This window comes from Bos indicus x Bos taurus, chromosome 1 (assembly GCF_003369695.1).
Source record: "Bos indicus x Bos taurus breed Angus x Brahman F1 hybrid chromosome 1, Bos_hybrid_MaternalHap_v2.0, whole genome shotgun sequence".
In the NCBI taxonomy this organism is placed as follows: Eukaryota; Metazoa; Chordata; class Mammalia; order Artiodactyla; family Bovidae; genus Bos; species Bos indicus x Bos taurus.
Genome location: NC_040076.1, coordinates 76,125,360 through 76,137,809, shown reverse-complemented (window position 1 = coordinate 76,137,809; position 12,450 = coordinate 76,125,360). Strand labels below are relative to the sequence as shown.

General features: G+C 37.1%; 1 protein-coding gene across 1 annotated transcript; it reads right to left on the bottom strand.

Annotated features, from left to right (window-relative positions):
* Positions 1 to 1,891: 1,891 nt before the first annotated feature.
* Positions 1,892 to 10,486, bottom strand: GMNC (geminin coiled-coil domain containing). The gene is made up of 5 exons (XM_027538370.1): positions 10,376 to 10,486; positions 8,629 to 8,803; positions 6,892 to 6,980; positions 5,919 to 6,035; positions 1,892 to 4,264 (listed from the first exon to the last, which is right to left on the bottom strand). Exons 1-5 carry the CDS (start codon positions 10,376 to 10,378, stop codon positions 3,647 to 3,649), a joined length of 1,002 nt encoding a protein of 333 aa, XP_027394171.1. The 5' UTR covers positions 10,379 to 10,486; the 3' UTR covers positions 1,892 to 3,646.
* Positions 10,487 to 12,450: the final 1,964 nt, after the last annotated feature.

The window sequence follows — 12,450 nt, the reverse complement described above, 5'->3', positions numbered from 1 at the left end:
TATTTATTTATTAGATATAAATTCATTACAAAATTGACACATATAATTAAAAATATTTTAAATCATAAACATAAAAATCATTTAAAATATTAAGTGTTAAATTGTATTTTACATTTATAGAATATCCATTGTAACAATTATAACTGGATGTCTGGTTATGTTCATGTAACAACAAATGTAGACAAAAATATGACAAATATGTTATGAAATATACCATATATTTGTAACTTATAAACCAATTTTATTTGGTTTATTAATTTTTTAAATGATGCATTTATTATTTATTTATCTTATGTGAATCTTTTGGTAAGCTGAAACAAATGTAAATCACACATCTTGACTTACAGGCAAGAAATAAATGTATCAAAAAATTATAACAGATTAACTCTGTACTTAATAGGTCAGTTATTGAATTGATTTATCACGCTTTTTAAAAATTTTGCTGTTCTCTTGAAACAGATCAGAGAAATTATTTTCATTGATTAACATAGTTTCTTTTCTTCAAAATTTTCAAAATTATAATTTAGCATCACTGTAATGTTAAACACTCCCATTCATTAAATGTCACCTGCATAAATAAATTTTGCAATTGCCTTTATTTTCCAGATGCTCATGAGATACAAGTATGATTTATTTTCAGATGACCAGAGGACATTGGAAATGTCATCAATATTAAAAACTGATACTGGATTCTAATTTCTATCGGAGGTAAAGAGTGCTATACACAAAAAGCACTTGACCTTTTAGGCCACTTAACACCTGGAATGTATCCTAGATAAAGAATGAACTCTAAATGCTGAAAATATTGGTCTGGCCACATATATCGTACAAAACAGGTGCACATCAAATGAGTATGCCTAAAATCCAGGAGAAGAAAATGTTTAGAAAATGTTATGCACAATATAAAAATATTCATTGCAATCACAAAAGTGCTATTTAATTTTTATTTTGCACTTTATATTAGTAAAATATTAACTCTGGTTTGCTGGATGGGCATAGTAAGACCATAAAGTTAGAACATATACTCAAGTGAGAAAAATTTCTAATTTTTTAAACATCAGCAAAATAATATTCTATACATAATTCAAGTGAATATCAAATACCTATAGATGTGATTGTGAGAATAAGTGGTAATTTTCTCCCATATAAGCCAGAGCAAGTTATCATTTACCACAAATGTGCTGTAATTTCTTTAAACTGGCCTGAGACCAAGTTTCATTTAAAAGCTATTACATTTTATGTGGCTTTGTTTTATGTACCAAATGTGCTGAGCCTGGATGCTTCCTCATAGTACCTAACACATGATAAAGCACATAAAAATGCAAAATAATTATTCACTGACTAATCAATTTTGTTTTACTGCTTGATCATTTATACTTTCAAAATATTTATGTTGCTTTGTTGATTCCTACTACTATAGTACAGTCAATTCTAATTCTTAAGTTTGTTATTAAAAAGAGATAAATTTTACCCATACAGGGAACCGATTCTAGAATGTAAAAGGAACTTTTTTATTTTGGATTTTGTGTTTAGAAAATAGAATGTGTTCTATTTATTCTTAAATCATAAAATATATTTGATTCCCCTTCACAGATTATAGAAAAAACTGGGTGGTAGCAAAGCTTTATGACAAAGATTATTTGTTCACATCACCAAAATAAAGCAAAAACCAAACAGCAGCAACAAAAAAATGAAAGGTATCTCTTAGTTGCAAAGAATTCCAAATAGAATACTCATGCTCTTAGGCACTGACTGTACAGGCAGCTTAATGAAGGGCTTCCCTTGTGGCTCAGTTGATAAAGAATTTGCCTGCAATGTGGGAGACCTGGGTTCCCTGGGTTGGGAGGATCCCCTGGAGAAGGAAAAAGCTACCCACTCCAGTATTCTGGCCAGGAGAATTCCATGTACTGTATAGTCCTCGAGGTTGCAAAGAGTTGGACACGACTGAGCAACTTTCACTCACTAGGCACTGGCTGTGCAGACAACTTAATGAAGGGCAGAATAAAGAAAAAATGGGAAGGGCATTCAACATGATGGGTTTTATTATCAACTGAAGCTTGGTCCCCCCAAAATAATAGGTGCCCATCTTTGAAATGTAAAATATTCTAGAAAGGATAGGGAGCTTGAGGAATTGGAAAGAAAAACTAGCATGAGCATGAAGAATATGTTTAATTTAGAGAGAGACATCTTTTATGTCAATATTTCCATTAAATCTATGCACACTTATTTGAAAAATAATGTCTATATTTTTTAGATTCATGTTCTCACACAATTAGATTGATTTAACCCCAAAATGGATTCATACCAGGAAAAGAATACTGTGATCAGAGCAATGACTTCTAGTGTTAACTACAAATGGCTCACATTAAAAAAAAATTATAAATAAAAAAGTTCATCCAACATATCTACAGTGCCAATCAAAACTAGAGAATAGTGCCCTGGGATGACAATGTTAGGATAAAGCTGATGGGACCCAGGCTTGATTAATAGAATGTTAGAGATTATCTAGTCTGACTTCTATATTCTACAGCTCAGAAAACTGAATGTTCATACCAGGGAAGTAGCTTTCTCAAGGTCACAGCAGATGAGTGGGTCTAAGTCTCATGAGGGTACCCACAGCATCTAACGTGTTCACATTTTATCACTACCTCATAGCATGATGCCTGGTACGAACTGTGCTGGTGTTCTATACCAACACCACCAATAGTTGGTGTTCTACAAATATTTTGGGTGTATTGATGAATGAAAAGATGAACACATGAATGACTGAATGGATGAGTAATACAATGTCAGGGCTAGGCTAGACTATACTCTCAGGAATAGAAGTTTATCAGCATCTAAGCAGTTTAGGACAGTGACTTATTCTGTTACCACAAGTCCCTCAAAAAATGTTCTTGTTTGAGTCACGTTGGTTACAGATAAAATGCCAGGTGCCCACAGAAGCTGATACACTATGCAGGAAAGTGTATAATTTTAAATATCTTTTATCTTTTAATTTATCAGTGTTGTTGCTTATTAGTAGAGTTATAGTATTTGAAGAAATATGTCAATTCCACCATGGGACACTCAACAAACTGTCTCATATAACGTTACTTATACCTATATTATGTCTTCAGGAACAACGATGGGCAAAGATACTTGTTTCAACCCCACCCTCAGATATTTGAACACCTAATAGCAGGTACTTCGAGCAATTAAAATGCTCATTTCAAAAGCAGTTTTTAGAAATGAAGAGGAACAGAAGAGAAATAAAACTGAGAAGGTGAAGGCTGCAAACATTTAAACTGCTTGATGAAAGAAGAAAAGCTGTTAGACTTGTTATAATTGGAACAGCACATTTAGGTCTCAAAGGAATATTCAGGCATTTGGAAAATACCTTTTCAAGTAAAAGGCCAAGGGAGGAAGTCAACAGCAGGTGGGGGTGTGTAAACAAGTCAAATTTAGGTGAAAGAGGAGCAGGCATGTTTCATTATGGATTCTTGGAAGCCATTCCCTGCAGATTTAAGCGGGTAATTGAGAGTGACATTTAAAGTGGCAGGAGACTGTCTGGGCAATAGCTTGTGTTTTCCACATAGTCAGGTTCAAGTGCAAGAGGGGTCTTGTAAACAGAGTTCATGGCAGTCCTTTGTGATAGAAGAGGGTGTCACTAAGACTGCTTAGGGACCCAGGTAAACTTCCAGCCTCCCTCTTCATCTCGACGAACAAAGGCTTGTCCCTGGTGGAAGGAGTGCGTTTTCACATTACAGTGAGGGCTCAAGGATGTGGAAAAGGCCATCTCTGTCTTATTGGGTGACACATCAGAAGTATAGTAAGGAAGAGTTTGTAGTCCTCCTGGAGGATTTGAAAGTTGAGAAAGGAAGTGAAAATCTTCACTGTGGTTGGCAGTGCCTGGCAAGGGGGTAGTTCTATCACCTCCATAGTCAATTGGCAGATCTTCCCCAGGGGCATTGGGATAATCAATTGCCTCATCCAGAAACTGGGGAAATGTGCTAGTGGTCTGTCTGGCATGAGACGAGAGGGCACTGTAGTTAGCTGATGAGGTGTCATCAATGGTGTTGAGGTCTTTTAACCCCAGTGTCTGAAGAACCCAGGGATCCACAGGGGGTCCATGTTGTCCACAGTTAGCAAATTCACTAGCAAGGCTTCTCTTGGCATTTTTATGATGGGGAATCTCAGGAGGAAAATATCTTTGCTCTTTGGGTTTCCTCTTCCCCTTTCTGAATTTTCTACATGCTTTGGAGAACTCATCTGATGACAGCAATTTCTGGGGAAATAGTATTTGAAAATACAATCAGAGGGATGGTATGGGGAGGGAGGAGGGAGGAGGGAGGAGGGTTCAGGATGGGGAACACATGTATACCTGTGGCAGATTCATTTTCATATTTGGCAAAACTAATACAATTATGTAAAGTTTAAAAATAAAATAAAATTAAAAAAAAAATACAATCAATCACCCAACATCATTTTCTTTACTATTGTCAAATATTTACTAGTTACATTAATTCCCTACAAAACTTGAATACATTTTTATTTTCTCATACAAAGCAAAACTGATTGGATTAACCTGTCTTTAAGTTAAAATCTATGATGACATGTTACCACTTAGAAATTCCAATTCATATTATTGTACTAGTCATTTAAAAGTTGAAGGGAGTAAATGATGTCTTTAAAATTTCAGTTCAGGGAAGTAATGATTATTGTTACTATGGCAATAATAACAACTATCATGTACTGAGGTACATGCATGACCTCATTTTATGTAGATGCTATTGAAATCTTCTTTAATGAGGAAACAGGCAGAAGCACATTAGCGACTTGCTAAGGATTGCTCAACCTAGATTTAAACCTAAGCCATCTGAATCTAGATTGAACCACTGATTAAAAGGCTAGGGAACACTCTTTCTCTAATTTTACTAACTTTCATAGCACTCCCATGTGATATGTATCATATTATTCTAAATCTTGGAAAATTGAGAATAAGAGAGAAAAAATTCCCTAATTAATATCACTTACTGCTTTGATAACTGTCTTTTTTTACAGAATAGTGGCTGAAGATCAGAGCCCGGGCTAATAACTGTGAGCTATACGCTGTTTTCTTAACAAAGCAAACAGAATTCTGAAGAAACTAATATAGTGGGTTTTCTTCTCTAAACTGTTATATCTGGTAAGAGTTGTAAGCAATATGATTGAATTAGATAAATAATGTAGCTTGCCTAGAAGTAAGGTAAAGATTGATGATAAAACAATAATGGTAAGAGAATGGCAAAGAGATAATTTAAAAAATACAAAACCTCTCAAAAGGAAGAATAACAAAAAGGGACTAATGGCAAACTATCCATGAGTTAGAAACATTTTAAAGGGTAAGAACACAATGTTCATTAAAAGGTTATGTCACTGGCTATGTCTAATCGTCAGTTAAGAGATTTCAGCTCCATTCGGCTCCAGCCATATTTATAACATTTAGAGCTGGAAAGATTCTTGAAAGATCTTTTTAGTCCATCCACTTACAAATGAACTAAATAAGGCCCCAAGTGAGAGACTGATTTACCTAAAGTCAAACAGACAATTGAAAGAAACCCATGTCTCTCAGATCTAATTCCCACCTCAATGTTTCAACCATCTAACTCTATCTTAGGATTAATTTCTGTTGTCTCAGCAGCCCCCTTGACTGGTTTTTGATTCTTTAGAAACTCCTTTTGTAACATTATGGCTAAAATCTGCAATCTAGATACTTCCGAGAAATGATACATAAACATTCTTCTGAAAGCGTTATTTTTCTTTCAGAAAAATTCATCCATGCTATTGATGAATTTCAAGACATATTGTTTCATACACTTACATTTAATCAAGGACTTTTACCCAAATGGTCTTCTTTCTCACATCACTTCTCTGTCTGTATAAAGGGGATAGTCACATACCTTGGCTTTTTCCTCAAGACATTTAACTAGAGCAGAATTCAGGTATTGTCTGAGATGATTATTCTCTTCATGTAACCTAGCAAGTTCTTCTTCCTTCTGTACCAAAGTATCTTGGAGCTGCAAAAAGCAGACAATGGTGACGGCTGCTCCACTATATTGACGTTGTAACCTTATAATAATACCACTGATCCTTAACCTACTTAAACTTGATTATTATTCTGTTTGTTTTATGAACACAATCTCAGGGAGCCCTTGTCCTCCAAGGCGTAAATTCAATCTACACCCACCTACTACCTGATTGTTCAGCTTTGTGCTCTGAATTTTTTTTATTCTTTGCAAAGTGTTTGGAGAGATTATATGACTTTTAAAATCATAACCACAAGGAGATCAAGAAGGTATGTAGGAAAATGAGCTGTGTGCAACTGTTTAAATATAGAAAACAGTGTTTAGAAAGGTTTCACTGAGCTTCTTTCTTGCATGTTAAAAAAAGAAGAAAGAAAAAACAATATGGGTTGGATTCCTTCCATCTCAGATAAATCTGTTTGTATGTCCACAAGATTAAATTACTCTCAGAAATAACAACAAACAAAATATGGAAAATTAAGCAATCTTTGTAAGAATTTTTATAGTCATCATCTCTTGTCTAAGTGATGAGCTATTTATGATTCAAAAATACTATCACACTCATTATATCATTTGACCTTTCCACCAGCCCTCTGAGGTAGACAGTACAAATATCTCCATTTCACAGATTAAAGAAAAAGAAGATTCAAGAGGTCATTCAGCTAATATGTGAGAGTTTAGGGCTTGACTGCAAGTCTTTCTAGAGGGTTTTGGTTTTGTTGTTATTTTCTGTCACATTGATCACTTCACTTTGACTTCTCCATGGAAACCATGTGACACTAAGGGACGATGTTGAGAATGATCTACTTGGAACACGGCTGATCTCCATGTTCTGATTATCCATACGTACCTGCTTATTCCTGTAGAGCTGAGAGGAAAGCTGAGCCTCTTCCCATGAACACAAATTAGGAACAGGGAAATTCGAGTCACCAGATGGTTCTATGTGAAAACACAAAATGGATAACTGAGAAAATACAAACACAGTTTTTGTGTAATAAAGAACTAACCAAAGGATTTCAGAAAGGCAGTAAGTTAAATTACCTTTCTGAAGTTAGCCATTGCCTTCACATGGGAAAATGACATATTTAAAGTTTTCAGAAGGGGCAGGCACGCTATGAAAGAAATATTTAAAGACTATCTGCAAGTGTCTACAGAGGTCAATTTTCAGGAGATAAGAGTTCCTATCTGCATTACTAATTCATGCAAATGTTTATTTGCCCCACCCTCAATTAGGCCTACATTGCAATTCCACTATGTTTTCTAAGCTTTTATCTTATTTTCTAAGCTGTAGTGCTTAGGTAATATAGTGTTTGTCTCTAGAATCAAATCCTATTTTTGATGTTACCATTGTTTTTCCCAGATGAAAATCTCTCCCTATCAGTGAAGTCTGATGGAGAGTATCTATTCAGAATTTTATGGAATAGCACTTTCTATTTCAAAATATTTTGAACTTTTTTTCCTGAAGAATTCAATGAAAATCTCAAAAAAAACTCATATATGTCAAATGTCATTATCTGTGTGTTTTATGCTTTTTCAAAGTTTTTGTTTTTTCATGTTTGACAGCAAATTATGCCTACCAATAAGACTGCTTGGGCATACTAAGTTGGTTTACTTTTATTTTCTTTTCCTGATTTAGAACAGTTTGGAATCTTGATCACCTCTAAGTCAACTAAAATATTACTGAAATAGTTTTTATTAAATTGGAATGATGGACAACAAGATAGGAATAAAATTTTATACACTCTTTTGATTTCATATTCTTGGGCATTCTTTTTTCCTTGTGGTAGAAAGCTAAAATTAAATAATTCCCTTCTGGACATTAAGTGTGTTTCAAAAATTGGGGGCTTTTTGGTTGTGTCTTTCTTCAAATCCAACAAATTCATGTGGCAGAAATAGCACTACGGATAAAGAATTCTGAGGTGTCTTATAGTTATTCCAGAAACTTGAGTGTTAATACAGAAAATTTCTTTAATATTTATAGACACTGTTTACTAAGCCCCATGGCAAAACTAATGTGTCATTTCCCATAAAAATTATGTTCCCCTCCAAAGTTGAAGTCTTCTTTAGGCAAAATGGGACTTTTTTTTTTCCATTTATAAGGCACTATTCATAGAATTTCCTTTTTGAAATAAAAGATTAAGTTAGTAGTTTTGCTTGCTTCTCTCTCATTCCAAAAAACAAACAAACAAACAAAAAAACAATCACCACAACAAAAAACTTCTAACTAGTTTCTTAATTCCCAAAGCATTCACTAGTATTGTTTATATAACTTTGACAATGACCTAAACTTTCTCAATGACTTGGAAATCTCCAAGAACTGTAAAGTATACATATTATACTTTATGTATGGTATAGTATGGAAGAAATATATATTATCCAGTGGGCAAGGAGTAGAATCCCATTTTCACTATTTGGCAAGTACAAAAAAAGCAAGTTATTTAGGCTGCAAAATATAGGAGTCTTTGGGCTTTCTTAAACCTTACCTATCATTCCTTCTTCTACAGAGTTCCAGCCCATAATGCCTTGCAACTATGAGTACTGGGAAAGGGCTTCCGATTTACCAGCAAAGCAGAAGAGCAGAACTTACCCTGTGCCTGTGGTGCCTGTTGGGGCTCTCTGTTGTCCAGGAGACCAGCAGCCCAGAAAGAGACCCAAGTCTCCGTGGAAACGTCAACACTAGATTCTGACGTTGTAGCGGAATACGGACAATTATAGCTCTGGCCTCCTACAAAGTACTGGTCTTGGCAAGGCAGAAGGGTGTTCTGTAAAATTCAGTATGTAGGTTGGTTGGGGGTGGGGAGGTTGTCCCAAGAGATGCGGTGGTGGGCATTCAGAGGGGGAAAAGAGTGGGAGAAAGAAGCAGAAAATACATGCAGTGAATAAAAACCAGTAACGATGCTAAGTATAGATCCCAGATTAATTTTGAGTGATCCAAATATAATTACTAGAAAGGAATCAGCTTCGTGGTTCATCCAGTCCTTCCCATAGATCCTCTCAGCATAGAACAGGCTAGTATTAGATGGACTAAATTTGTAAATATCCAGGAGTATTCTCTGTTGCTATGCCTCAGTCATCTAACAGGCGGGTACCCAAGATCTAAGCAAAAGAAATTCTACTTAACGAATGAATCGTGTAAGAACTATTTGACTCTTTCTTGCAAATATCTTAGTTATATTTCTAATAACTTTAAAAAACTTTGAATGCTAGGGCTGGAATGGACAGAACATACCATATACTCTAACTTTTAAATTTTAGTTTCTGAATTATAAACTTGCTCCATTCCTCCCTTCCTCTTTCCTCTCTTCCTCTGACTTTAAATGCTATTAGATCTTCTTGAAATAGGTTAGTTAGGAAAGACAGCAAGCTCTATGTAGGTCTCTCCATCACCAGGTCTCAATGCCTTTCCAAAGTTATCTTGCACCACTAACTGTCTGGCATGTATTCTCTACTGTGTTCTGAGCCAGTGAACACCCTCCTGCCCCTGCCTCCTCAAACCTCAAACACACAGTCTTTCCAAATGTCCAGTCAGGAGCAGGTATGCAGCCTCCCTGGGTTAATTTGTACAACAGACCATTCCTAATTATTTGTCAATGTTTAATCAGGTAAAAGCCATTCATTTCATCAGAGCCTAGCTTTGGACAAACTCTTTTTGACCACGACAAGTCTTTTGTTGACTTGTGAACTTTCTTGGGCATAGCATAAACAGAAAGAAAACAAATAAGAAAAGGAAAAAAGAAAGTTAAGTCAATTAAGTCATACTTTGTTAACATTCCCAATAAGTTAAGTTTTGAAAAAGTCCAGTCTTGAAGCAAGTCCAGCGTGGGCATTGCAGACCAAAGAAATTCGGCCAAAGGTTTATCAAGTGCTGTTTTCTTTTATTCTAAAGGCATGTTTGCAGGCTCTTTCCCTGAGGTTATTATTGGAATCAGAGCTGTGCTATTATGCAATTGACACCTGAGAAGAAAACAAACTGAAAATACCCCTAGCCTCAAGTTCAAGTGTTTGCAAATATGTGCATAATCGAGAGGAAGAGGTAGAATGAAAAGTGAGTGCAGGTGTAAAGGAAAAGTTGGGAGACAGTCCAGAATAGAAATAAAGGACAAAAGGATGTGAGAGGTTGAGAATAAAAGAGACAGAGAGGCAGACATAGAAAGCCAAGAAAAGATAGGGGAGAGGAAAAGGGAGATGGAGCAGCAAAGAAGACCTGTTTTAATTGGCAGGTAGCAGAGAAATCTTGTGTCCAAGGTGGAAGAAATTCTAAAGGCAAAGCCTTCTGGCTCTCAGAGCGCCCCCGGTTTCGCCAGGGAACTAGCTAATGCCAGCTCCTCACTTACCATCTTGCCCTGGAAGAAAGCGCTGAGGAAACTGAGCCCACTCTTAATTTTCGGATAAGCGGGTGGTAGCTTTAAATGGGACTGAGGGGAGGAGCTAGGAGAGGCGAGTTCTAATCTGCAGGAGCTCCCGGTGACGAGCGCCGCCCTCTGATTTGGTGCGAGGCTGTCAGGCTGGTGACGTGGGTCAGGAGACTTCCAGCCAAAGCCAAAGTCACTGGCACTCTCGGCGACCTGCTCCCCAGACCCAGGATCAACGGCTCGGGGTTCCGGGCAGTGTATTCACGGCGGGTTCACGGCGGGCCCACCGCGCTCCGGGTGTGCAACGCGGCTTCAAAATCCGCGCGAATGAGGGTTCGCTGCGCATCCCACTGGCCCGAGCATCAGGACCCGCGGTGACGGCGCCGCCCTCACCGATGGGGCGCACCAGCTCCTGCCTGCGAGAGCCTGCAGCTGCCGGGCTGGGCACAGGTTGGCCCCAGAGCCAGAGCGTGTTGTCAAAAAAAGGCCACACCAGCTTGTCAGGCATCAGAGCAGCACTTGGGGAAGCCTTCCAACCCCCAGGTGAATACTGCTCCTGGGTTTTCTCTGGCTGCTTGGTAAATATCAGCTTGCTGTATGACGTTGCTAATTGATTGGCTTTTTCCTAGTATTAAATATGTCTCATTTCCCCCAGCTTCTGAAGTGGGTGTGAAATGTGGAGGTGATCTATATTCATTCTAGAAAGTAAGCTTCAGGGGAATAGCCATTTCTGACTATTTTGCTCATTGCTGTCTCCCAAACTCCCAGAGCAATTTCTAACATGTAATGAGTGCTGAATAAAGAATGAATTAAGCTATAAATTTAGGAGTCTCAACTGTGTCTCTGTGTTGGTTTTTCTTCACAACTACTATTATATAGACTAAATTAATATAATAAAGAAAATTTAGTGTGCTAATATTTCTCAATTAGAGTGTTTTATTTCTGCCATTTTTCCTCTTGCATTTTATTCTCACCATTCCTATAATGTTATATTCAGAGGAGAGAAAGGAATAATGTCATTTTTAAAACTATTCATCCACCACTAAGAATTAACTCTTGTTTCATCTGCAATAACCCAGGAAGTCAGTACTCTTGTCCTTGTTTGAAAAGATAGTGAATGAAGCACTGAAGTTAAATTTGACCCATGTTCACACAATTAGAAAGTGGCAGACTAAAGATTTGAACTTCTGGCTCCAGCATCCATGCTAATTATCATAATTACAGTTTGATTCTCTTTGACTTCTTTCTACTGTACATAAATGGCTATTTATGTAATGGACATTTTTGTGGACTGAATTGTGTTCCCTTTAATTTTATCTGTGCTGAATCTCTAACCCTCAATGTATTTGAAGATAAAGCCTCTAAGGAGAAGAAGATTAAGAAGTCATGAGGGTGGCACTCTAATTTTATAGGTCCAGGGTCATAAGAAAAGAAAGAGACACCAAGGATGGCATGTACAGAGAAATGGCCATGAGAGGACACAGAAAAGGCAGCCATCTGCATGCCAAGGAGCGAGGTCCCAGGAGAAATCAAGAAGCCCACTGACATCTGATTTTTGGACTTGCAGCCTTTATAATTGTGAGAAAATAAATTTCTGTCATTTAACCCATCCAGTCTGTGGTTCTTGTTATGGAAACCCTAGAAGACTAATACAGACATAGTGAAGGAACTGAGCGAAGTTCTGATTCTGATTTGCAAAATCCTTTCTCTAAACCAGTTTTGACCTTCATTCATTCTGCTTTGTATTTACCATACAAGCATTTAGCAGTGACTAACATATAGCAGGGGTTTCCATGGTGGCTCAGTGGTAAAGAATCTGCCTGCAATGCAGGAGATGCAGGAGATGCAGGTTCGATCCCTAGGTTGGGAAGATCCCCTGGAGGAGGCATAGCAACCCACTCCAGTCTTGCCTGGAAAATCCCATGGACAGAGGAACTTGGCAGGATCAGTCCAAAGGGTTGCAAAGAGCTGGACAACTGAAGCAACTTAGCACACACATGCACACAAAACATATAGCAGATGCTCATTAAGTTCTGTGTCCAAAATTAAAAAAAAAA